Source organism: Ptiloglossa arizonensis, chromosome 10 (assembly GCF_051014685.1).
Source record: "Ptiloglossa arizonensis isolate GNS036 chromosome 10, iyPtiAriz1_principal, whole genome shotgun sequence".
Lineage (NCBI taxonomy): Eukaryota > Metazoa > Arthropoda > Insecta > Hymenoptera > Colletidae > Ptiloglossa > Ptiloglossa arizonensis.
This window is the reverse complement of record NC_135057.1, coordinates 9,825,945-9,853,876: the sequence shown is the minus strand read 5'-3', so window position 1 is coordinate 9,853,876 and position 27,932 is coordinate 9,825,945. Positions and strand designations below refer to the sequence as shown.

Below are 27,932 nucleotides of genomic sequence, written 5' to 3'. Positions count from 1 at the left end.
AATTTTTGAAAATTACTGAACTTTGGCTAAAATTTTCGTCAATTTCGAGACATTGGTATCAGGAGAACATGATGTGCGAGGAGGTATTCCTATCGTGCCACTTCTTGGAAATGACGTCATTTCTGAGAATTTCCTCTAGGCGCGAATTTTAAACGATATCGAGACTTTGGTATCAGGAGAACATGAAGTGCGAGGAGGTATTCCTATCGTGCCACTTCTTGGAAATGACGTCATTTCCAAGAATTTCCTTGAGGCGCGAATTTTAAACGAGTTTCGAGACTTTGGTATCAGGAGAACATGAAGTGCGAGGAGGTATTCCTGTCGTGCCACTTCTTGGAAATGACGTCATTTCTGAGAATTTTCGGAATTTCGCGGAAATGACGTCATTTCTCAGAATTTTCGGAATTTCGCGGAAATGACGTCATTTCCCAGAATTTTCGGAAAAATCCTACAGACTTCCTTCGCGCTGGGCGGCGCAGATCAGCCGCGGGTCCTCCGCGAGTACCCCGCGGTACAGTTCGCCTCCGCTTAGGGCACCCCGGCCCGGAGCGTCCGGGTTCGGGTCTCCCGAGGAGGGGCTCTGTCCGCCGCGGGTCCTCCGCAGGTATGCGGCGGTTCCGCGCTACTCCGCGCCGGCCAACCCCCTCCCGGAGGGTCCTCCGCTAGCCCGCCGCGGGTCAGTGGCGTTTCCGCCCTTCTCCGCGTCGGGCCACCCTGGCCCTGAGGGTCGAGGTCCCCCAGAGAGGGAGCTCCGTCCGCCGCGGAGGCTCCCGGGCGAATGAAATTTTCGGCAGCCGGGGGTTCTATTTATACCCTCGAGAAGAAGGTGACTTACCGTTACTTCGATTTTATTTGTACGATTTAATCGTATATATCAAGAAATTGATGGCTTTTAAGCTATTGTTTATACTAGGACATTGTTAAGAATTGTTTAAACTATGGTGCCACGACGGTTGTTAATTATTATAATGAATAAACAATAAAATATTGCGAAATCTGCGAGGGGAGAAAGTTTCAGTGAATTTTTCTTCAATTCCGCGATTGTTATTAACATTTATGCATGTTCCGAATATTAACATGACAATGTGCACCTTGTTGGTGCATTATAAATCATTAATCACTTTATAACTATTAATTTTGATCGAAAATCGAGGAACATATGAATACCACCTTTTACTTTAATTTACGATCAAATTTAATTTCTATAGGCAAATCGATGATTTACAATACATAAATGAGATGTATTCTGCTACACAAATGTTCGGAACATGCGTAAATGTTAATAACAATCGCGTGGATGAACAAAAATTCACTAAAACTGTTGTCCTTCGCAGATTTTGCAATATCTTGATGTTTATTGATCACAATTATTAACAACCATCGTAGGACCATAGTTTAAACAATTATTAACAATGTCCTGGTATAAATAATGGCTTAAAGCCATAAATTTCTTGAAATATTTGGTTAGATCGAACAAAGACAATCGAAGTAAGGGTAAGTGACCTTGTGGTGGGTATGTAAGACGCCCCCCCCCCCCCCCAGTTACCGAAATTCTCATTCCACGGGGAGCCTCCGAGGTGGACGGATCACTCTAATTTATTTTAGATATCTTGCACTCTTGGTAACCGGTACTGAACGCCGATAGGCGGTGGTCAGTACTGGCGACCACTCTCTCACTCCTTTTTTCTTTTTATTTATTTATATGTTCTCTGATTTTAATTTGTACTTGTTACCTCATGTTTATTTCTTTGTCACTGCTTCGTTTATTTTCTTTGTTACTTCATGACCACTGTAATTAACCATTAACCAACTTCATTTCTATTCTCTATCACGCCTTGAGTTTAGGTTTCTCTTAGGTAGAAGAGGACTCCCTCGTCGCAACCGCCACTGGATCCTTAGCTTAGTTAGACTAAGTTAGTTTTAAGGCCACCATGTACGAACATCTGTAATCTGCCAAGCAATTAACCAATCTTTAACTTACTTTTGCTCGCTTCTTCGTTCCTCAGTCCGGTCACCACTGCTTGTTGCATAAGCAAGTGACCGGCCGTGTAGTAGGTCCGAACGGTCTATCGCCGTCTCTTCCGGTGTGTCCGCTTCCAGAGGGGGCATGTTGCGAGCACAGGAGCAGGCATTTTTGCCGGTCCCTGCGAAAGCCTCCAAAATAAGACCCTCTCGTCGTAAAGATGGAGAAACGGGGCACTCCTCTAGGGGAGTGGTAGGCGTCGTTCGTTTTCTCTGGAATCGGAACCACGGAGGGGAAACGGGATAGACCTAGTAAGACCAACTACACGGTTCGCGTCGCGTCTTTCCCAATTTTGCGTCGTTTTGTTCGACGATGTAATTCCTTGGCAGAGCTAAACGAGCAGATCGAAGGAACTTGGATTCCTTCGATCTCCTCGGTTTGGTAATTTCGTTTGTAACATATGTCGAGGGAGATCGATGGAACTTTGATTCCATCTATCTCCCTCCGGGTCTCCGCTCGCAGCAACCTCCACGTGGTGAGATCTGGTAATCGGTATTACCCGCGGCGAACAATAATTCTTCGTCGCGGGTAATACCGAGCTAATTGGCTGCGAATATAGAATATCGCATTAATGAAAATTCTCTTAATTGAGATTAATTAAAGAACACATCATAGTTTAATGTTTACAAAAATATATGAAAGAAAAGGGAATACCCTGAAGTATTAAAAAGAAAGTCAAACATTATTTATCCAAAGTAGATGTCCCATTGAACCTCACAATTCGGATTGGTTACGCACAGGTGTCCAGAATATTTTCAATTGTACCCAATTAACCTTCCGAAAGTACCGGTTCAATTTCTTTATTCGATTTTGGCCAACGTTTGTAGTCTGTCTACCATAGATACGGGGGTGGTTCATTTTCCATACAATTATCTTGTAAACGGGATTCCACCGGTTTGTTATATTTGTATAGACGAGTGATCGCGATCGCGTACAGATTGCCGTCAATTAATTTAGTGGACGCGCGCGATACCACTCGGAACTAAACAGTAATATTCGGTTTCTGGGATCGATCTCTCTCGTCCCTCGTGGCCTGCATTCCACGGTTCCCATCTTCCCGGTTGCACGCGCAGAGATACATATCTGTCGAAAGACTCGACGGATCGAGCGAGATATGCATTATCGGCGAAACGTACGGCTGTCGTTCTTACTTTGCGGTATTGTCGAGTTGGAAACCGGTCTTGCGCTTTCAGCGGCCTATTTCGTTCACTGGCCTTAACTTTTGTTCACGTTTCCGAGGGAAATATCTCGAAACACGGAATACACACGGTCCCGCGTTACAATTCTAACCACGGTTATCAATTCCCGTCGATTCTCCAACGATAAGTATCGTTTTACGCAAAAGAGACGATCGAAAGGAACGCATCTCGCGCGATAGACTGAGAATCGATGTCGCGCTGATTTCGAACCTAACCGGGGAATAATTTCACGTAGAATAGGATCGTACGTTTTATACAAACGTCTGTAAGAATCGAGTACGAAAAGCGCATTAAAATGCACGCAAGAAGGCTCGATTGAAAATCAACGAACGAAAGAACACGGAGAAAAGCTTTTTTAAATTACTCACACACGAGCTAAGCCGATTTGTACAACGAGGAACGGGGAACAATTATTTTCGTTTTATATTATTCTTCGAATAATTTTCCTCCGTTTCCGTATGTCGTACAAATCGGCTTAGCTCGTGTTCGAGTAATTAAAAAAAAACTTTACATCGTTACGTTTCTCTGTCCCGACGAGAAACGACGAACGAAGGTACGAACGTGGACTAAATTTTCTTGTAACTACCTGTAACCGAATCCGAACGCGTAATTCTTCACCGATACGCTGTTCGTTGATCTTTCGTCGCTTCTGAACTTTTCTATCCGTATGGTGTCCTGTAGCTGAATACGATACGGAATATCGTCAAGCTCCCCGAACCGTCCTTTTCAGGAACAGCGTTGGAAAATTCTGCAACATCCGTGGAACTCGAAAACACAACTCGTGCAGCATGGATCGACGTCCGTCTCTCGTTCGTTCCGATTCGTCGTGTTTCGGGACGGATTTGCGATGGTTGTGTGGGTAAAGACGAGCGGACCGAGCTCCAATTCCGCAAAGCGAAGATCCGGCGTACCTCGTATTACGTATCCGGTGGACCGTTCCTGGAAGCACCGACGACCGGGCAAACGCTCTTCTCGAACCTCGACGCGTCAAACTGTGTAAACTCGGCGAGACGACGCTACCTCTGGAGCAACATCCATATCGATTCGACGGAACTATTCCTTTGCCGCGACTGTGTACCGATGTCCCGGCACACGGTTCGATTTCGAGTCTGTTCTGACTTCTCGTGCAACGATACCGATACTAATTATTCGTCAACGACCGTGGTGACCGTTTCGCTGGAAAAACATCTCGTCTCGAACGTTCGAAGACCTCTAGAGGAGTACTCGTTGATCGGAAAGAAAAATTTATTCTCTTCGAGGTAGCGACTTGCTCGAAAGATTCTCCTCGGGTTCGTTAAGTTCTCCCGTCGTTTCTAAATTGTAAAACGAAGCCGAGGAAACAATCGAGCCGCTACGAAAGAACGAGAGCAGTGAAATTGGCAATTTTTATCATTTCTACGATTCGAATGCGCGCAACAACGTGGAATCGAGATCGCCTTTTCATTTTAAGAGCATCGTCGTCGATGTTGGGTGACCGTTTAACTCTTTCGACGATAGAAACAGTGGAGAGAACGCGGTGGTGGAACCACCTGCGATGAACTCCTCCTCTGAGAAATATCTCGAGCGTTTAAGAGCGGTAATAGGCTCGAGAATCACCTAAATTCACCGTCTATGGTTGAAAAACAACTATCAAACCTTTCTGCGCTCCTCTCGTCGGAGTTAAGAGCACAGGAAGTGTTTCGCTTCGGTAAGAAACATTTTCCACGTAGACGGGGGTGGGGGAGAACCTCGGGTGTCTCGAGTGTAACCGATAGAACGACTACAAAAGGCTTAAGAAGCTTTGGGCAGAGCGGGCTCGAGATAAATAACGGTTATGGTTGCGCATTGTCGTGCTCCAGCTTCCCCCTTTTTATTTGTTCGCCCCTCGAACGCGCGCGTCCTCCATCGATGGCGATATTAACGCCCGTTTAAGTAGAAACTCGTTTCGCGAGAAATTGAAAGAATCGGCTCCAGATGGCACGCGTTCCGAGCTATTCTATCCTTTTTCAAGGTACTCGGTTCCCTTGAAAAAGACCCGAGCGTCTGCAAGAGGAAAAAGAACGCTTCGACCACGGAGAAAGAAAAATTCATCCCTGCGTCGAGAGTGATCGTTTAAAGTAACTTTAAAAAATTTTCGATAAAAAGGGGGGCTGTTTTAACATCGCTGTTGTTCCTCTTTCGAGACTCTTTCCTCCACCGAAAGAGGTTTCGAAAACCTTCGCAAACCTTCGAATTGAAAGAAAAATTTATCCTCTTCCGAGAAGTAACTTACTGGAAAAATTTCCCTCAAGTTCGTCAAGTCTCTCGTTTCGAAGATCCGGCTTTTGGGCTCGCGAACGCGGTACCCTACGATCGAGCCGAGAATTATGTAAATCGTCGAGACGATCGAGCCGATCGAGCCGATCGAGCGCACGTATTACGAGCATTCGAGGGGGAAACGCGTCCAGCCGTTTCGTTTATCCAGCTTTGGGACGTATACGACGACGTCAGTCGGCATCGTGGATTCCAGTTGCTACGTACGCGTTTCGTTTCGAATCGGATTACGGGATCCTCGGTTAATAACCGTGACACACGCCGGATCGTCGAATCTCTATCTTTCGCGTTACGTAGCCGGTCGGGTGCATCGCGGATGCAATGTACACGCGCGGCCGCAAACGCCAACGAGCCGTACTCCAATCGATATCCTTCGTCGCGCGATCGACTTACGACTCCGTGCAGGAAACAACATTCCCCCGGTGGAAACGACGATGGAAATATTCTCGAGGCGTCGATTCCCTGCCACGACAAGATTTACAAAAATTCCTTCTCGCGATAAATGGCTCTCGATACATCAACGAACGTTCCACGATTCCCGCGAGCGTACCGACTACCGTTTCTCTCGTTCCGCTCCGAGTTATTGTTACATCTCCATCGGTATGCACGGAAACGGTATACCTCTCGGTCTACGATTCACGGACGTGGCCCGATGCTGATATTTCGTTCAGAGGGAAACGAATAATCTCAATCCCGTTGAAACGATCCGGTTTCCATGTCCGACCGAGAGATCGATCCTTGGGAACTACTCGAGCAGTCGAAAGACGCTTACCTTTTATCTTTCGGTAGGGAAGATGTAACTCGACTGTCCACCGTGACAAGAGTGTTTAGACTTGCAACAATGGCCCGTCAAAACTTGAACGAGGAACGCACGCGGAGTGCAAGAGACAAGATGCACGAATCAAAGGGAGAGAAGATTCAACTCTCGAAGTTCTCGAGCGGCCGGTCTAGCCGACTTTGTTCGTTCAAAGGACCAACGCTTCCCGTAACGTTAATATTTAGCTTGTGTTATTTTTCACTCGTACGCGAAAGGTTCCGCGAATTAATTAGGCGCTTATTGCATCGCCTTTTTTTTTCTGAACGCAAAGGGCCCCGGTAAAATGAAATAAATTATCACGGCGTCGAGAGACCGCCGGATGAAAATAACTACGCGGAGAAGAATGTCCGCGAAGAAATGTGGATATTCGCGATACAAGCGCGACTCCTCCTCGAGGGGGTAACGCCTATCTCGCTTCGGGGACCGGACAACGCGCTCCGAGAAACTTTTTATCGGCTCCTCCACCGAGGTGGTACCGCCTCTTAAACGCGAAATCTTCGCGAAACTCGAAGAATCGTTATTCCTCCCCGTACTAGGAAACGGTTAGAGCACACTCGATCGTCACACGAGCGCTCTATTCGCGATTAAAGCTTCGATCGCGAGCGGCGAACACTTGGCAATCTGTTCGCGCGCAGATGCTACTTCCTTTGTGATTTTCTGCACCGTATCTCCGACCCGTGACAGCTCCAAAACAATTCCACCGTGAAATTATTTTCATTCGTTTATCCCTCCGATGGGAAAAATATTTTTACCATACGGAGCGGAACGGACAGGATAGAAGATAAAAGATAATTACGCGTACGTCGAAGACAGTGCGTCTTGTATGTTGGTCGCTTTATCGCTGCCCTCGGTTAATGTTCGAGATTCCTAGAGTAATGCAAGAAGCGGGAAGGGAAACATTCTAGCGAAAAATTATTTTTACTCGTTTATCGCTCCGAAGGGAGAAATACTTTTACGATACGGAGCGGAATGGACAGAATGGAAGACAAAATAATTGTGTATGCGTCGAAGACAGTGTGTCTTGCGTGTTAGTCGTTTTATCGCTGCCCTCGGTTAATGTTCGAGATTCTTAGAGTAATGCAAGAAGCAAGAAGGGAAAGATTCTACTGAAAAATTATTTTTATTCGTTTATCGCTCCGAAGGGAAAAATACTTTTACGATACGAAGTGGAACGGACAGAACGGAAGAAAAAATAATTGTGCATACGTCGAAGACAGTAGTCTTTTTATCGCTGCCCTCGGTTAATGTCCACGATTCCCAGAATAATGAAAAGAGCGGAAAGGAAACGATTCTACCGAGAAATTATTTTTATTCGTTTATCGCCCCGAAGGGAAAAGTACTTTTACGGTAGCGAGTAGAACGGAAGGAAGATAAAATTATGTATCGAAGACAGGTCCAAGGAACGTAGTCTTTTTGTAGCTGGCCCTCGGTTAATGTCCAGGATCCTCGGAACAACGCAAGAAACAGGAAGGAGAGACTCGCCTCTACTTACGTATCCATAGATAACTCGGCGCGCCCGCAAGAAATCTCATTTACCACTCTACAAACGCAACCACCGCCACACGGAAACTTACCAATCAGACTACAACAACGCGAACGCAAAACACAAGTTCACAGCGTGTAGAGAGAATTCAATTAGAACTCACAGAGAACGCATCAGAACTTGATTAGAACTCGGCGAGAACTCGAGCAGATATCGCCGTGTAAACACCGGAACTCGGGGCAACCTTTAACGAGTGATGAACTCGGAACTCGCTTGTAATACCAAGGGAATACTGCACGCGTGTTGCCACACCGTGTAAATGTATAGCGCGAGGGATGCGCCGGGTGTGCAACTAATTTTTCGAAAGTTCCTTTTTTCCAACGAAGCTCGAAACTCACGCTTGAAAACATCGGACGCGAGCGAAGAGAAAAGAAACAACGAGGAACTATTCGATCTGTTTCTTCGAAATTACACCAGACGTTAAGGCCCCGCGAATCGGGACTGATTTCGCGCTGACGTTATCGAGTCGCGTCGGTTTCGGGTTCCATTACGTACTACTAAAGGATTCGGCAATATCCAAAGATTCGGCTAATATTTGACCAGTAAAATTGGAAACGAACCGAGGTCGCGAGAGAGCGAGGCAAAGTTCGCGGCGCACCCGGAGCAACCAAGAGACGCGATCGATGCAATTTTCCTGCTTAATTTATTAGATGGAAGAACGCGTCATTTCCTTTTTTTTTCTTTTTTTTTCCCCTCCCTCCCTGGCTGTTTACGCGTCGCGATCGCGGACGAGAACTCGATCGCGAAATTGCCAAGATTCGCGAACACGTCGCGAAACAATCAATCGTTTCTCCACCTTCGAGCTGCGAAAGCTTCGACGCCGGATGAAAATTGAAGTGCTCCTCGAACACGGCCGAAGGAAAAATAAAATTCGCCTCTTGTCTTCGAGAGGTTGGAAAAGACGGATCGGGAGATAGGTAGATACGTTGTGGATAATTTAATGCACGCTCCGGGACCCGGGGTCCTTCGCGAGAACCGAGCGAAAATGTACGTACAGTTCGTCGAACGAGAAAAGATCCCTGCGGTGGGAGAAGCCCAGACCACGCCTCTTTCCCTATCAAACGTCCCTGTACGCTCAATTTCTCGACGTATGGTACATCGTCCAAGTAGAGAATTTTTTATCGTAATTAAAGAAAGAACGGTCGATTAAAGAAAAAGGAGTGGAGCTCCTGATCTCGAATCCGGGTAATTCGACCTACACTCTAGACTACTATAAATGGTAATTCGATATCTGTTCTCGCGGATTCGTTAAGCTTTCGACTCTTAACACGGTCTCACCGCTGAAGTCCACCGACCGGGAAACGATTTTTTCCCGATCCGTACCAGTCATAAATGTGTGGAATTTTTTTTTTTTTGAATAGAAACGCGTTCATGTTGAGCCACGCGAAACTTTCGCGAAATTAAAAGATCCCTCGGCCGTTTGTCGGGTACCGTTTTCGTCCGACGTTGAGAGAATTCCGTCGGCCGTGCGAAATGCGGACAAGCTGTCGTCTTCCCGTAGACGACGAGCCGGGGAATTTCGCGTACGCTAGTGTTTCGCACGTACGTTCCCTGCGTGGAGCATACCGGGGCGAAGAGAAACGATGCAATCGAGCCACGGCGAATCGTCGGGCCGATTAACCGTAGCGACCGGGGCTGTCGGAGGAAGAAGCGAATGCCACCGGGGAAATCATGTTGCGTCGTACGCCGGAAGCCTTGTAACTTATTCCGAGTATTCCTCGAGATTCCGTCGCAGCCAAGGAGAAGAGGCCCTCGGTGACTAGCAGTTTGCGTCACCCTGAGATTTCTGACGCGAGCCGAATCGCGCAACCTTCTCCCGTGTCCCGTGTCGTAACTGCTCGAAATTTTCGCGCCTTCGCGAACCTCGAGGGGGGTGAATCCACGGCATAATTGGGGCACCGGCTGACGGACGTTAACTCGAAAGATTCGGCTTCGATCGAGGGGGATCCTCCTTGTTACCCGAGGAGCAGTCGGTTGGATGCAACGCGATTAAACTCGGCGGGACACACCGAAACGATTGTCGAGTTTGCGTCACGAACCGGGGGAGGGGATTCGAAACGGTTTTGATTTGAAAAAATGTAGCTTTTCGTAGACCCTCGGGAATTGGGGAGCCGAGGAGGGGGGTAGATTTGCTCGAAAGCGGGGTACGTGGCGATTTTATCTCGGTGGAGACTAAAAATCGTACGTGTATCTTTCGTATGACGGGTGGGCAATTAACAGTTGTAGGGACGATTCTGTGACTTGTATCCGATGTGGGAAATTTGTCGCTTGAAAACGGGGTACGTAGCAACTTTTGTCTCGACTCTGAAGCTCGAGACGACGCGTCTCTCCCACTGCACGATGGTAACAAACAGTGACGCTACGATTCCGTGCCTCGAATGCGGTGTGGAAATTGTTACTCGAAAGCGGGTATTACCGCGCATTACGCAACGAGCTGAAACGTGTAGCGGTTAGGCGTATCAGGGGTATTCGTCGCCGCAAATAAGTCCGATATTCGGGTAGTTAATTGAAGGAACGTCGCGAGATTGTTGGACCGTGGCGAGCCAAAGTTCGGCACAGAGATGAAACGTCATGGACCGCGCTAATATCGAAACAGCGAGGCATTCGGGTCGGTGCGCTTCGGGAGTTCGAAGCGTGGAATTGCAGGACACGAAGGTGGATGCAGAAGGAAGGAAGAGAAAGGCCCGGTTGGTTTCAATAGTTTTGTCGAATAAGTCGGCGAACCGCACGTACCGCTTATATTGGACGTTTCGTTGTGTCGTTGGTCCCTCGATGTCTACAATGTGAAACTTTTTCGCCACGCGGTTGCATTTTCTCATCGAGGATCGTACGCGCGTCTCCGCGGGAAGAATCGAGCGTGTAACCTACCCTCTTGCTTTCGTCCGTGTACGCGTTCACGTATTCCACGGGACTCGACGGAACGCGTGCCACGTTTGCGAGTTGCTGGATATTGCGGACTTGTACGGCTTTCGAAAATTCGGCGAGCTTCTGCGAATCGTGGACCCACGAATCTAGAGACGAGCGTACACGGGATTCTCGGGAGAACGGAGTAGAACGGAACGCGAGGAATTTTTCGAAAATCGTATCGAAAAACGTTGTTCCACGTCGTCGATGTATTTTTGCAACGACGATCACCCGATACCAGGTCGTATACATCCGTCCCCGTTCCATCCTGTGTAAACAGCGACATCTATCGGTCGATGTACCGCGTCTTGTCCTACTTTGGCTCCTTCCCGATACAAGACTCAACCAGGCGTTCGCGTCCGCGTCACTGGACCGTTGTCTACGGGTTTGTTTACATTGTCGTGGAATCGTGGCGGAGTTAGGGGACGAGAAACGGTACCCCCGTTGCACCGCGGTACCCCGCGCGACCGTTCTTTTCCGGTCTCGACAGTACCGTGTACGCGAACGTTCCGCCACGGTATCGCGTGGAAACCGTTACCAACGTTGCAGAGAATGTCGGCTGCTCTTCGAAGTGACGTATTAATTATCGAAACGACCGTCGCGCGTTCCCGAGGAAAGTTTCGCGCTGAGCGAATCGAACGACGACGTTCTCTCGATCGTTGGAAGAAACTCGCGCGTCATTGTTCATCGCGCGGATTGCGTATTAACCGTAAGGGTATGCACAATAGCCGCGATAGAAACAGGAAATTAACGTCAGTCGTATCATCGCGATAGTTGCGTAATGAAAATAAACACCGCGTCGTTGCTCGGGACCGACGCGACCCGACGCGAAGCGACGCGACACGACGCCTGGAGCAACTGTAATTACCATAAATTACAATAATTCGTTAAAGCGAGCCGCCGCGTCATTATAATATTAAACGCGCCGCCGAATCGCAACACCGCCCACTCGTTCGTTTCTAGGAACTCTATGAACAAAGAGAGCGCGATGAACGACCAGGGGCAGGAAAAATGGAGGCGGCGCCTATCTACCTACAAAAATTATCACATAATGTCGTTCGTGGGAAACAAGAATTCAGAACTACCGAGTTCTCGAGGCGACGCACTCTCGTGGATTTCCATTTGCCAGTTCTGTCCTGGTTAAAGTTCAATAATAGCTTCTCCAATTCGGTTACTGTCACAAGGGTCACCACGACCACTTCTGTACACTCTATTTATTAGCCTACCGCTGTCTTTAGACATTCTAAATATTTACAAACGATGTTTCGTAATAACACGCAAGAATTTGCATCGACGCAGATACGATGCGAGGAGGCACGATATAAATTGAAGGAAATACATCGTTAAGTAAAAGCAATCGAAAGAGTTACGCAATAGAAGAAACAAACGGACGAAGATACGGAGGAGAGAAAATAAAAAAAAAAAAAACGGGAGAGAGAATATTACAAAAATAGAGAACGAGCAAAATGTGCGGATTACGTAAATACCGAGAGAGAAGCGGAGAGAAAGAGACGGGAGTTCCGAAGCGTTACAGAGGGTGACGAGTATAAATCTTCGTATCCGCAATTCGGGGCCCGAAATTGCAATAGAACGCGTATAATCGAACTGCCAATGCCCCGTACCGGAGACCGTGGACCTCGATCAATTAAAATAACAATATGCTCAATGGACCGCTTTGCATATAAATTAAAGGGGACATCGTTCGACTGTATCGACACTTTTCGCGGTTACGATGACCGTTCCGCTCGTCTCTCGGCTACCCGAATATCCCCGAGACTGTTACGGAATACGAATCGAACGAGTAGGATACGTCGACTCGCCGGAAGTTAAAAAAAAAAAAAGAAAGAGAGAAAGGGGAACATCAAAATTTAGCCGAAGTTCGTCGAAATAACCGAACGTATTTCCACGTTTTAATGGCAATTTTTCTCCGTCCAACCTTTCTCTCCCCGTTCGGTTCATCCCCGAATTCTATTTTCGTTAAATTTCCATAGTGTTTGTATTTTACACGAACGTTTGCGCGGTACTGTTTCGAAACGGGGAAAAAATTGAACGGAATACCCACGATCAGAGAATACCTGGCTTTAGTTTCTTTTTTTTTTCTCGTTAAAAGTAAGTTAATCGAACGGAGAATGGATATCTCGTTCGTCTTACGAGGAGGAGAAATTTGTCGAAATACGTCTAAAACGATCGGCTTCGTTGCGCACGATAGCCGTGTAAATTTTGTAACGTCTACGTCGCTCGTAAAACGAACAATACCCGCTTTCAAGTACCCGGTATTACCCCGGATTCGAGTAATAGAATCATCCTCCTCTCGCTGTTTACGTTTATGCACCGCTGTTGGCAAGTGCAGTCCGAGTTGGACTCAGTTCGTGATAAAAATCGCTACTCGCCCCGCTTTCAAGGTAATTGGCTGTTCGTTTACGGCCGCGATTATCGTTTGCGCGGACAGAGGCTACGGGAAATTGTCAAGCACGACTCGAGAAGGACGTAGAAGGCTATCTGGTAATTGCGATTCGTTTCGAAGCGAAACGGTAGTATTTCTTCGGCCCGGAGGGAGAAAAATCGCTGGTAGGAGGTGCTGGAAACTCGTCGACGGGTAAACGGTTGCGATAGAGGAGGCGCGAGCGAGCGTAGCCAGGATGAAAACGCTTCCGCGGTTCCGAACCGCCGTTATATTTCAAGCTGGGCAAAGCATACATTGCCGAAGAGCGATGAGCCAATCCTCGCTGGAAGATCGACTGGCGTCCCTGTTCCCCCAGACTCGAACAAACACACTTCCATACTTATGGTTCCTTTTTTCCGGGTGTTTCCACGTTTGTCTATCCCCCTCCTGTTCGATGTCGATCGTACGCAAATACAAACATCTCGAGTTCGTCTCCCTCGTTAAAAGTTCCGAGCATCGCTTTTCTTACGCGTCTCTACCTCTCGCGTCGATAGCGATGGTTTCGAGAAACACCGTATCGTAACCATTGTAACGAATATTGCATCGATTGCAAAAATTGCATCGATTTTAATACTTACTGCCACGATTCACCTCGTTGTTATTATTATTATCCGATACATTTTTCATTGCGGATAACGACGATGTAAATCAGGACGAATAATATCGGACGAGTTTAAAATTATTAACACAACGCGTCAGAATTAATGCGTATTAACGAACGCGTTATCGGATCAACGTTTGCACGGTTCGCGGATCGAAATCGTTGGCGAAATTCGAACGATTTTCGAGCACCGGATAGCGCAACTTTAAGCGATCTCGACTTTCGTTTCCGGATGTGTCTCCCGTTGGCTCGTAGCTTTCGAAGCCACTTTTTCTTTCCGGGCCGGTCTCTATTGGCGAGTTTCCACGAAACCGGTGAAAACTTTGATCGAAAAAAGTCTCCCCGGCGGGAGAACGAGACGACTCTCGACGAGAGTTTCGTAGGGCCGAGCGGAGGCCGGGCACTCGGTAGATTCTTTTCGAGTTCGCGCGCTCCCAGCGGGGCCGGAACGTCGTTCCCTTTTTAAGCCGATGGATGGATTATATCGGGCGGTCGCGATTTGTGATTCACGTTCGAGAATTTTCAAACGCGATTGGGAACTGGTTCGCGTACCTGATACCGGCGAGCTCCATAAACATCGATCATGTCCGAAGTCTCGTTACACCGGCGCGTTACGTTTGCAACGGCGTTGTTCGAATTTCGGGTGTCGTATTCTCCCGAGAGTACGAACCTTTCATCCGCGGAAAATATTTCTCCTTCCAAACCCGCGTTTTCCATCTGTTGCCTAATTTCGAGACTTCCCGGTTATCCTACAAATCGAAGTTCGTTACGCGTCGATCGGAAGGGTTACGCGGATTTTTGTAAGATTAAAAAATTCTCGGACACTCCGTTGTTCTCCGTGCGTGGATTGAGCACCGCACGAGATAGAAATCGCTACTCGGTGGTCGATTTTATCGGTCGAGAGCGGCAATCACAGAGCGAGTCGGTTCGACGGTTCTCGTTCAGTGGCCCCCGGTGTTAATCGAGCACCGATTCGTCCGCTGGCTCCAATAAAAAAAATCTTTCACCGCGCTTGGCTCGTAACAGCCCCGAGCGATCGGTGCCTCGCGACGCGTCGCGAGAGAGAACGCCCCGATCCCGCGGAGCTACGTCGATACGTAAAAGCCATTTCGTCGGGGACTACGTAACGAACGAACGAATCGGACGATCCGAGCGATCACGGACTCCCGGTGGACCGCGCGAATTCGATGAGAATCAATCTGCCTCGAGGTGGAATTTTTTCTCGCCCGGAAAAACGCTCGTTCAATTTGTTCGTCTCGATCCCTTGGAACTGTCCACTTTCCCCGAGCGCCGCGTTACTCAACCCCGTTATCTCGTAACTCGCTGGGATAAAGACGAGCCGGATTTTCGAAGCGTAGCTTTCATCCGCGACGAACCAAGATTCTTGCGGAACGCGTTTCTTCGAGTAATAGGTTGTTCGATATGTTTCGTCGTTCGATAAAATTTATTGGACAGTACTACATTGAGAAGTACTAAATTGAACAGTACTACATTGAGTAGTACTTATTGAGCAGTACTACATTGAACAGTACTGTTTTATCGAACGACGAAACTTATCCAGCAACCTAGTACTATACCGTTCCGTTTCAAGAACTGAAAAATCATCCGTTCCAAGTATAAACGTGCGAAACGTTGCTCGTCTCCTTGCTCGTCTCTTGTCCGAAAATCGCAGCTCCGATTCCGATCGGTCCATCGCGGATGGATCGACACCGAAACGCAAACGACCCTCGCAAAATTTGATGGAATCGCGTGGAACCGAGTTCTCGAAGGTACGAACGGGGTGTACGTCGATTATACAAGGAAGATTACGCGGTCGGAAACATCTCGCTGTGCAAAGAGACCGTCTCGACTCAATTCCGACGCAATCCATTACTGGAGTGTGTTATTCCGACCGATGATGGTCGGGACGCGGGCTCACGGGGTCGCGGTGAACGCCGCGCGGAATTCCGGGGAAGTTTCCGCGAAGAGATCGTCGATTAAGGCAGCCTCTGGGCTTTGTACCCTGTCGGTCGGGGCGGGTAGGGGCGAGTTACAAGTCGACGCGTCGTTACGGCCGAATTTCGCTCGACGTTCTTGGCCAACGTCGGGATTCCCCCAACCTCGAGGAACTTGGAGCTCGAGTTGCGTTAATGTAACGAGCTCCCCTGGAAAGATACCGTCAAAATTCTACCCCCTACCTCGACCGAAGAGAGTTACGGGTCGAATTCTCTACCGGGGCGTAATCGCTGAAACAGCAGGCGGTCGGTGAACGCCGAGACTTTTACGAGCGGGAATACGGGGAGGGTAATTTCATTTTTAATCGTCCTCGGGAGTTTTCCATCTTCCACCGCCTATACCTGCTTCCTCGGTGGCGGCACGATCCCTCTCGTTCGCGAACCTCTCGAAACTATTCCATCCTCGTGTTTCACCCCACGAGTCGAACGCGTGCCGCGAGGCATCCACTTCTTCGCGTAATTACCGACAGATTCGCGCGAATAATTTACGCAAACGTATCGAGATCACCCGAGACGACTGTTTCCGCAAAGCGTTCGGCGCGCGCGCGCGTACGGTCGCGCGTTGAATTTTTCATTCAATTTCGGGAATGCGCGAGATGGCCTCGCGACCCACCGAGAATTTATTCGCGACCCGCCGAGAAATTGCGGGTGAATAAGTCACGGACAAACGGGAAGAGGCTGTGTCCACAGAGACGTTTCGAAACACGGAGACTTCGATGGACTCCTTAAAACCGAGGGAACGCTTCGTGTTTCTTTTAGAGAGGATCGGAATCGTCGTTTCGATAGAGAAAAATGTTACTTCCAGTGCACGCGAGTGGAAGCTTTCGTTATTTTTCAACGCGTACGGGTCGGTACTCTCTCGCAAGAAATAACGAGCTGCGTCCATTAGCGGATCACGCGTCACATAATTCTATTTACGAAAAGCTACGTAACCTTCGCACGACCTCTACGGGAGAACCAATCGCAGTGAAAATCTACTACGCGAAGAAGTACCTTAACTTCGGATCGTTTTCGAGCACTATACCGTGCAAATGTGTACTTTTCGGTAAGATTCTCGTCAAGTTGAGTGCGTAGCGGACGACCCTTCCGCGTCAATATGGCGACAGTACTTAAAACTGACATCGAGATCTGGCACCCTTAAGGTCATTCTTGCGTTCGTTCCAACCTCAAGACTACGCACCGATTGGTAAACGAGTGTTAATATTGGTAAACTAATCGTAAATGTAAACGAGTGAAGAAGCACGGAGAGAAGTCTACCTGGTTCTCGAGTCGTCCCTGTACCTCTATCGTTGCCACGAGTCTCGCGTACGGCGTTATCGGAGAACGCGCTGTACGTCCCGTTGGGGTTTCGATAAATGATTAGGCGCGAGCGAAAATGGAGGGGCGTATGGACGAACGATAGACGAAGAAAAAGAAAGAGAGAAAGAGAGAGAGAAGGAGTCAGCCGGTTCTCCATTAAAGAGATTTCCCGAAAGGTGGTTGGCGATCCGCCAATGCTCGTTCCCGTCCTCATCTTCGAGTCGACCAACACGACGTATGCGACGAACGCGGCACACTGACCCTGGCGGCTACCGGGACGCGTGTTTCCACCACCCTCCCTCGTTTCAGCGCTTTCTTTGACCGTTCGCGATGAATGGTACCCAGCGACGTTTTCTTCTTCGCTCGTACCGTGTTCACGACCCAGTTCCCTCTCCTCCTCGCCGCCCAGTGTCCCGAAATGGAATTCACTTTTGTTCCCGTGCCTCGCCCCCGCTCCGTATCTTGCGATTTAATTTTTGATCGCGGCGTAGTTAGACACCACCGGGCTCCTCGCTCCTGAGACGGGACAAAGAAAGATCTTGGCCCTATGCCAGACGAAACGAACAATGGAAACGCGAAGAAATGCAAAATGTATTTTCGTAATCGGCGCGAAAAGAGCTCTCCAACGGTGCGCTCCTCTGTGGGAACCGGGTTCTCGAGCGCTGTGGCGAAGAGTTGGTAATTTTCTTTTCTTTTTTTTTGCGAAACATGCGTACGTGGGAATAACTGGAAAAATAAACCGAACCCCGTGCGTAAGAATCGGGGAAGGGTCCTTCTCGCTACGTTGTCAGCTTCCCCTTTGTTTCTTATGCACGGGATTTGTTTTTTCGGTTGTTCGCGATCGAATTACCAATCGATGAGCAGAATACACTTTCGAGATTAAAGGGCAGTCTTCGTACCGATGAAAGAAGCTTTGAGAAAATATTGGCGGGAAATTACACCGCGAATTAATTTCATCTTTGTTTTATCAGAGGGGCGATACTTCGCAGATTATTTTAAGCGTATACGGCTAACACGGTTATCCCTCGAGGGATTAATTTCATTTTTGTTTTATCCGAAGGGAGATACTTTGCAGATTACTTTGAACGAACACGGCTAACGCGTCCCTCCGTAGAGGTACCTAACCCCCTTGAGCGCAACGATCGGGGTTAGGGGAAGTTACGTGGACGAGGACGATCGGTGCAACGAATCGACAGAGGTCCCGAGCGTAGAGATCGGGCCGAAATCGAGGTGACGCGTTGTCTCGCGACCCGGGCACCGTGAAACAAACGAGCCGCAATTTATCAAAGTTGGGCGCAGCGCGGACGAAACTCGATCCCGCGAGGAAAACTTGAACCGGCCTGCCCGTCACGGAGTATCGAGTAATTAGTTGGCGTAAATGCACGGAAGCCGCGCCTTCTTCGCGCGTCCGGGCTCTCGGATACCCTCGATTAATTAATACGGAACTCCGCCCAGCCGCGCCGCGGCAACCGAACCACCGTTTTCGCGAGAACTCGTCGCGAAATTACCACCACGCGAAACACTCGAGACTTTGCCCCGCGAGGGACCGTCTATACTTCGAAAAATTAAATCGACGCGCTGCTAATTCCACCGCGAGTCCCGTCTCTGTTAACCCGACGAAACTTCGCGGTACCGTGAGAATTTACGGGAAACTCGGGCTCGCGTTGGCTTCTCCGTTACCGAACGAAACGTCGATCGGTTAATTAACCGTGGCATTATCGAGGCTCGAGAGTGCCACTGCGATCGTTTTTTCACCGGACTCGATCGTCGTCCGCGGCGTCTCGAATTTCGAAACGCGAACGTCCGACCGATCGACATTCTCGACGCGCGGTTACTCGTCGAAGAAAACTCCATTTCGGAGAACGATGAAGATTCGTTCTATTCGATCGGGCGAGGGGAATATTTTACGAAAGGTGGATCTTCGTTTTATAGTATAAAAGGTGAATGTTCATTTTTGGTAAACATTTTTGGAGGAAGGTTACCAATCGAGGAAGGTTAAATAAATGATATCGGACAAGATGTGAACTGTGTTAAAATTGTAGAAAAGAGAAAGAATGAACGTTATGGAATGCAAACCGTTTTCGATGCGTTTTCGTCGCGACAGGCTCGTAAGACGAGATTTGATCGAACGACGGAAGGGTGAAGGGTCGAGAGAACGGATCGTGGTATCGATCGTGATATCTCGCGCGTTGACGAACAAATTGTCGAGAAACGAACCGAAGATGCTCGAAAGTTCGTCTTGGACAGCGAGACGAGGGACAGAGGGATGCGAGTGGTCATTCGGCGGGTCGTAAGATTACGGAGGAAAATGAGTTTGGAAGAGGGCGGTGTACAGGACGAAACGAAATCGTGGGAGGGTGGACGACGAGAGTGCAGGCACGATAAAGAGGAAAGACGGAGGAGCGAGAGGGCCGTGCTCCGATCGGAGATTATCGAGTAGTTTGAGTCTCCCGAGACGCGTCGTCGACGAGTTTAGAGGACGATAGCCGTACGTGTAGCCACCATTTTACGACACCTCCCTCTTCCGCGACGGCTCTTTGCTCCTCCACGGATTTGCAAGTTACAATTTCGTCGGCCTGTTTTCTCGCCCGCTTTCGCGGTCGTTCAACGTTTACGAGTCTTGTCGCTCCGAAGAGATTCGCGTCTCGTAAACTTTATTCACCGCGTTCAATTCTACGGCCCTGTTCCTCTTAACGATCGGCCCGGCTACGCTTAGCAAATTTTGCTCGATCGAAATTTCGTTCACCGAGTCGTTTTACGAATGCAAAACACGATTTTATACTCGAGAATGAGGGACGAGTTCGATATAGAGGGCTACGTGTCGGGACGCTTTGAAGATCGAGTTTTCGGTGCTTTGTTCTGGGGGACGATTCGCGCTTAAGAAAAATTTTATTCGCCGAGGCAAAGGACACGTTCGATACAGGTTTAGGTAACTTTTTTGGTAATTTTAAGATACGGAGTTTCGATACTTTGTTGTAGAAATTTTAAATATCTACAGTTTTCCTACATTCTTCTAGAAGTCGATTCGCGACCGTTCCGATTGCAAAATTTGAAAAATCTATAATTTCCTTACCTCGTTCGAGAAACGCGATTCGCGAAACGTTTAAGTAAAATGTTGCGTTCCGGAGAACGATGCGTTCCGTACGTGGCTAATTCACGGGACGTTTCAAAGACTACGGTTTTGATACGGACGTATGCTCGACGACTTGTTTCGCGCGTCGGGCCGCAGCGGGCGAAGTCGGCGTTGCGGCGCCGTCGACAACTGCATTTCCATATATAAACGGAAGGATTCGTCGGTGGGTCTGTCGGGTACTGGCATCGTGCCAACGTGCTCCCGCCTCTGGCTACTACTCTATTCGCGCAGCTAGCGACTAGATAGTCAGCAGTTGGGTACAGTTCCGGTCTCTCTGGTCCGGGACGTTGCGTTACACCGGCCAGAATGACCGCGTTACCGCACCTGCGACGCGTTCGCGTTTTATTTTTCCATTAATTTTAATTTAATTAACCCTCACCGGGGAACCCGAATGAAAACATTCCTCGTAACGACCAACGAGGAAATCTTGCAGGATTTGCGCGTGTTTTCTTGCGGTGACAATCTAACGGACCTATGAATTCGACCACTGATTTTTTAATACATTCTCGTTTGCGAGACGAATTGAAATCCGCGACGAAGGATTAAAAGCGCGTACCAAACGTACCGGTTGGAATTTTTCAAAGAGGAAAATCACGATCGTAAGCTATCGCGTTCCCGGCATGGTTTCCAGACGATTTCAAATTTCTCAATTGGACGTTCGCGCGTAATTAAATCGCAACGCGACAAACGGGATCGCTCGTGACAATGCACGCCGTAAGAATATCACCGTAAAAGGATTTTACCGCGCGCGGTCGTCCAGTCGAACGTTAATTAACATTCGGACAGCGGGACCGTAATAGAACATTGCAAATTGATTTCGCTTGTCCGACACAGTTGGGTGCAAAAGTAACAGGGACCGCAGCGATATTACGAACAGTTTAAAACAGTTAGGTACTCGAACACCGTGGCAAATAACCGTTCCGTACGCTCGAGCTGGAATAATTATTTGCGGTGCAACGAATCGAAGTAATTGCGCGAAATATACACATTACCCCGGGGGCAAGAGGATGGGAGTGTAATGAAATATTTTGACAGATCGTCATCGTTGTCGCGGTAACGCAATATCGTTGATATTGTTAATAACGGATCGGAAGAAACAAAGGGGTAATTGCGTCTATTTTCGAACGTTGATCATTCCGTATTATTTTACGCGTTCGATCGTACCTCGAAGCGTTGACAAATCGTTGACGAGTTCCCTCTCGCAGGTTCTCCGAAGCGTTCGTTCCCGCCCACTTTGTCGCCAGTGGTGGGGGTAGCCGGACCGCGCGCCAGGTGGGGGACGCTGGGACTCGGGGCCCAGCGTGACCTTCTCGACGTGACAATTACCGAGGCTTGGTCCGCGATACGTCGATCGTTATCGAGGACGATACGGTGAAACGTTAAAAGCGCGCCGATAGCGCGGAAATTTCACAGCGACGACGATGATGCCATTGAACGCTTGCCTCCGTAGTCTTAATCCCCGGCGCGATCAGACGATCGGAATTCGTCGATATTTCCGGCAGCTGATCCTCGAAAATAGCGCACACCGTATCGTAAACCCGGGTTTGAACAGTCTTAATGGAAACGACGGACGAAAAAAGTAGCACGAATCGATGACTCGAGCGATTAGCTCTCTGCCGATACGTTTCGACGATTCATTAATCGCCGAGCGGAGCTCGGACCTGGTCGAACGTCGACACACCGACCATTACCTGCGACTAATCGACGATGGAAGCCAACGACCACGTCACCGATAACCCGCCTTAACGATAATTAATAACATTCGAGCGACGAAAACGCTCCTGGATATTTAGGCCACGGTACAGCAGACCCCGTACCGTTGTTGGCCACGGTCTCGTTCGAGATTATCCACCGATAGACCCCTTTCTCGAAATTTATCGCGAATCCCCTCCAGGGGCAAAACACGGACGCTTGGAAAGGACGGGACCAAGCGTCTTCGACGTCCTCGGTTGGAAGTTGCTCGCCTATAGCCAACGGAACTTCCTCTCTCTTGGAAATTATCGAGAAGGTACAGAGCACGGGGGCTTTTAGTCACTTTGAGAGCATCGAGACTCTGCAACAGTGGCTCGAAAGCCTCGTAGGTCTCGAGTGTTTTCAGAATTCCGAGTATTTCCGAAGTATTTGTCCGATATCCGTTTGGCGCGATACTAGTTGAACAAGGTCTCCAAGGAGCTTACCGATGGATCAACGACGGTACATTTTTTATATTTATTCAAATTTCACGCTCGGGTAGTACAAGATCGTTCTCGTTAACGGATTAACGAACGACGGTTAATTTTTTAATACCTTTCCAAACTCAACGCCCCGATCGCACCTACCATCGAGATCGCTGCGTCGTAAATGTTAATTAGAGTGATTATTTGGCGAACTTTATTACACCGGGATTAAAGATTCGTGGAAATCGAGGTTGAACGAACAAAATAACACGCTCTTATTCGATATTAAATAACGCGATATGTGGGAAGCCACGGCCAAAAGTATTCCTTCGTTCGCGAGGAGAAAAAATACAACATTGGCAAACGAAAGAGATAAAAATGATGCAACCGCGAGCTTTTATGCAATCTGCGTCACGGTGACCGATATTCACGGTTTATTGCGAACATGCGTCGTACGTAACTTTAATTATTCGTACCTTCGCATTTATACGCGCTTAATATTTTACATACCGCGAACGAGACGTTTAGAGTGGATTTTTCCTACTTTCACGAGAGATCCTCTCGCGCGTAAATTTACTACGGACGAGACTCGTCGAAGTAAAATAATGTTACCGCGAGAGTGAATGTTTATCTCGCGAAAATGATTCGACTCGATAGAAGAATAATTTTCGATAGGAAATTATTCCATCTTTTCGTTATTTCTTATCGAACGACAAAACTTATCGAGCAACCTATTAGTACTCCACGTTCCTTCAAACAGTTCGTCGAAATACTCTTCGTTGAACATCTTTACCGGTCGAACAATTCTAAGCATTCTTTGAATTAAGAACCGTCGTAATATCCGCCAATTATTCCACGAAATATAGCAAAGAAGGAAACGATTCGAAACGTAGGATCGATCGTGTGCACCATCGAGTACACGCCTAACCCGGATCGAATTTCGTGTACAATTGTCAGAGCGTCGCAGATCGAACGACACTTGGACTCGCCGTGAAGCCAAAAGTCGATACACGTTCGTCGATAAACGCGTCGTCGGGATCGGGTGGAGTTGTAATCGATCGTCGAGGACGGATTACGCGACAGAAACGAGAGATCGATATCCACGAGTTTTTATCGGCGTCTAGGAGAGCGGACAGGGCCGAAACGGTTCGCGGCGATGATTCAACGTCGGGCTCTTTATCTGAGCGTCGGAAAAATACCGATACAAAGCCGCGGATAAGTACGGTACTAAGGTCCAAAAGTGCCTCGGCTTGACCTACAACGCACAGGCGCAAGTACCGACCAATATTGTGTTATATTCCCCACCCCTCGGTTCTCGAGAGCCTCGAGTTTCATATTCATAACGTTCGTTGTGTCGGAGTAATTGCAACGCGACGACAATGTCTCGCCCGAGAATTCTCAACCCTGTTAAAAAGACGCAACGAACCGACCGCGTTAACGACTTCTCGAAGCTATGCGCAAGACCGTAGTTTTCGAGACTATCGACGAGAACCGTCGGTCCATTGTAGCACCTCGTGTAACCGCGAAGAGATTTCGTAGCCGAAAATTTCAACGGTCTCGCGAAGAGAAAAGATATTTCCTCGCGACGAGTCAAAAACCGATACGCGAGTCGCGGGCGAGGGACCATCGTTCGTATCGAAGAATTTCGCGAGCTACGGTCTCTCTCGATCGCGACCGAGGATACGTACTCGTTTCACGAGTACTCGTCGTAAACCGGAAAGGGTTCGCGCTCTTTAATACCGTCCCGAAACCGGGCTCGGCCTCGTGATTTTTACGATGAAAATAGGAATCCGCGCGAGGTAAATAATGACGTGAAAGCTGCCACATTCACGACCTCTCGAGTAAGAGGGATATGCCCTGGAGCCGAGCCATTACTGCTTACATCGCGCTGCTTTTAGCTTGTAAAGCAACGGAATGGATATTTACCGTGGCGCCCGTGAGTCCCCGATATTCGTGCTTTTATCGCGTCAATAGCTGTCTTTTCGTATCGGGGGATACCCAGCGGTGTTGCGCGAAAAAATTCCACGTAGAGGGGAAAAACTGGTCGACCTTAATCGTCGCGATCGTCGACGTTCGCCATCTTATCGTCGCGTCGTTCGATCGACGAGTAAGCGAATATACGAAATTCCAACGAGTACCGTTCCCTACTCTGCGTTGATTTCACGCGTTAACGATCGATTCGACGATTCGATCGTCGCGCGACGATCGATGCGATTGTATCCAACGTTGTAACTTCCGGGCGCGCGAGTTCGCGAATTTTCAAACGGCAAACGGCCGCGAAAGCTCCCCGCCGCTCGAGAAAAATACGATCGCGCGCGGTAACGAATAATTCTGTTCGCGGCGTGCGGCCAACGTTGAAATAGCATTTTCGGAAAATTCGCACGGAAAATGGGCGGTGTTGGTCGCCATCCGGTGCGCATCCCCGCGGAAATAATGGAGTGCCGAAACCGTGGAAAATGTTCGTAAATATTACGGGCGGGGGTATCCAACGCGGTGGGCGTTCTTTCGATTTCGAAATTACCCGAAATTAATAGAGACACGTGAATCGTTGGGAACATTCGACGGTGGGACGCGGTACGGATTCGCGATCGTCGAACAGGTGTCGAAATATGGGTAAAATTTCAGCGCGAGGGGAGAAGAACAAAAGTCACTTCGAGAAACGCTGCTACGGGAAGTATTATCACCGAGAAAGAATTATTACGAAAGATACCTAAGAGGAAAGAAATTAAAAAATTAAAATTAATCAAAGAACTTATACGAGTCGAATTTCCGTAGCTCGAACACCCTCTTCGACTCACCCCGGATTCAAGTACACACGCGCGCAGTACAATCGAGATCGACTCGCGACGAACCGATCCGGATCGTTCTTCGAGCGTCTCCGCGAGATGGCCCCGCGTGAGCGCGAAATATCGGGGGCGAAGCTCCGCCCACCGAGGTCAGATTTTTTCAACCGTCGTCAGTAGCTCCCCGCTGAAGCGGGTTACGGTGCAAGAGGGAGGACGGGCGCAGAGGAGCGCGACGCGAATCGTCGGATATTGGCCACGCCTGGGTAGGCTCTTAATGACATTTCTGAAATCGCTCGGGGCAATATTCGGTCGGTCGATCCTCCGCCTCGGGGATCTCGAGGCCCGTGGTAGGGCGCAAGACACACCGTAATAGATATCGGTTTAATACGGCTCGGTTAAGAGCTTCGTCTTAACCGAATTCCCCGCGTCTTCGGTTCGCGGCAATTTACGTACACGAGGCGTCGCGACGCGAGCTCGCACGGCCAACAACGTCGACGACGACGTCGTCTGCTGCCCGGAGTGTTGCGGGTTTACCGACCCGGTCCGCGAGACGAAGTTAAATCCTCGTTAAGGCGAGATTAACGAGGACGATCCGACCATCGTCGAGTATCCACCGAGCTACCCTCTCGTTCGTTCCTCTTTATCCCGGCTCTGTTCTCGCCATCGACCCCTCCTCCTTCTCCTACTCTTGTCCGTTGTCCGGTGTAAGCCAACAATTATTTACTTATTTATTTCAATTACGAGATTAAATTTTCTAGACGATTATCAAACTCCCTCGACCTCCTGCAGCGGAGAACTTTTGTCGACACCATTGTCGCTGACGACGTGTTGTGACGATTACTCACAGCTCCAAGCACGCTCGGAAATATAACGAAAGGCGGATTTTTTCCAACAGTCGAGAAACAAACGTCTTTGCTGTTATAAGAAATGGTAGATGTAACGATTATTGTTCAATAAAGTTTCTATCTATTCTCACGAAATAGTACTCTCTTTTCGCGTACCTAACCACATCCCCAAACCATTAAAAGTGTAACCTAAAATAATACCAGATACTTTTTACGGAACGAACGTATTTACTTCGATTCCGTGTACACGCGATTAAACTCGACTACGTGTACACGATTTTACAACCTTTCGATATTTCGAAGTACTAAAAAATGTAAAAAAATACTTCTCTTCCGGATAAAGGTACAGTAACGATTCGATGATTCGTTGTGAGCGTTGTTGGTAACGCGGTGGCGCAAAATTGTAAAAATTCCCCTTGTAAAATGACGATACGTCAGACTGCTAGATAAGTTTCGTCGTTGGACGAGAAACGAAGCTATCGAGTTCGTTTTATTTTTCTAAAGATGGGTATACATTTATCTAAAGACCCGTTCGTGTATTTACAGTTGTCGAAAGTGGAAATGTCGCGTAGTATTTTTTTTCACAAGGTAAAAAACGACGAAACTTACCGAACAACCTAGCGCACCGGAAGCGACAGGGCGATGGAAGTATCCCAGAATTGGGAGTCGAGTTGAAAATACCGCTGGTCCGGATCGTAGACTCCCTTTGTTGGTCGAGTTCTCCCTTTTCCGGTGGTTCCCTATTTCTTTCGGCGTTTTTCAAGTCTCTCCCCTCGGCTTCACTCATCCCCTGTACCGATACGATCTCCGTTACATCGTAGCCCTACGGGCTTTTATTTCCGCGAATTTCCATCCCCCACCGGGATCTTCCGCGTTGTAATTATTACATCGGCCCGTTATAGGGTCTTCTCCGGTCCGTTGTTTGTTCCTCGTTCCGTATCGACCCCCCGCAGCGTTAAATCCGCTCCACCGTCGTCGTTCTTTTTACCCGCGTAGGTATTAATCCTCCGTTCACGATCGACCAGCCAGAAAAACATAAACATCGGGAGCGTTTAAACGCTGGACGTCGCGTCGGTTCGCTATCAATTCGAGGCGGAGGATCGATCCATCGAATTCTCGTGGGTTCGGCCCCCGAGGCTTTACCGGTTCGAGAGAGAGAGAGAGAGAGAGACGTCTCTCGCAACGAAGAACGAACGATCCACGCGATGCGACGAATATTCAATTTCTTACCCAACGGGCTATTACGTAATACCGCGCAGTCCTCTTTGTACGCGGCAGTTACGCTCCAAAGAGCTCCCTTAAAAAAAGAAAAGAAAAAAAGAAGAAGAAAAAAATAAGCGTACAAGATAGAGAACTTGTTCCGGGACACTTTGAAAAGAACTATTTATGCCAAAGTCGAGCGTACGAGTTTCCTTCTTTTTCTTTCTTTTTTCTTTTTTCTCTCGAACCGTGCCAAATAACGTAAAATTTGCACTTCAAAGGCAAGGGTCTTGAACCGAGTCGCGCGACCGATTTGTCACGCTCGGCCTTACGAGGATACCGTACGTCTACGTTTGAATTCTCATTATGCTCCGAGAATTCTTAGAAAGACCACTACTGGAGAGTAGAATGGATAATCGATGGAATACGATATTTTTACACTCCGTGCGACAGAGTCGAATAAACCTTTTTTTTTCTCCCTTCGTCGACCAATCTCCGTCGCAGTTGACTCTCCAAGGATACCGTGCGTCTACGTTTCGAGTCTCGTACTTTGAAAACACCTGTCAAGACCACTCTGTCGAGCGGTGTGTCGCGCAGTCACTGCGCTTCGAATTAACGTAAAAGTGTAGTCGAGTCGAAAGGATGGATGAATCGCGACCGAAACGTTTAACGTGAAAACTGCGACGCATCGAGCTGT

At 48.4% G+C, this 27,932-nt stretch overlaps 1 protein-coding gene across 5 annotated transcripts in view; it reads right to left on the bottom strand.

Moving 5' to 3' along the window:
• The window catches only part of Cmpy (crimpy), a 246,343-nt gene that overhangs the window by 44,840 nt on the left and 173,571 nt on the right, over nt 1-27,932 (bottom strand). The window contains exon 1 of one of the 5 annotated variants that reach the window (XM_076321550.1): nt 26,645-26,837. The exons of the other annotated variants lie outside the window; for them this stretch is intronic. Within the exon in view, the coding sequence (XP_076177665.1) occupies nt 26,645-26,822 (178 nt within the window). The 5' untranslated portion in view covers nt 26,823-26,837. Of the gene's footprint in view, nt 1-26,644; nt 26,838-27,932 lie in introns of those variants that run through there. 5 annotated transcript variants of the gene reach the window in all.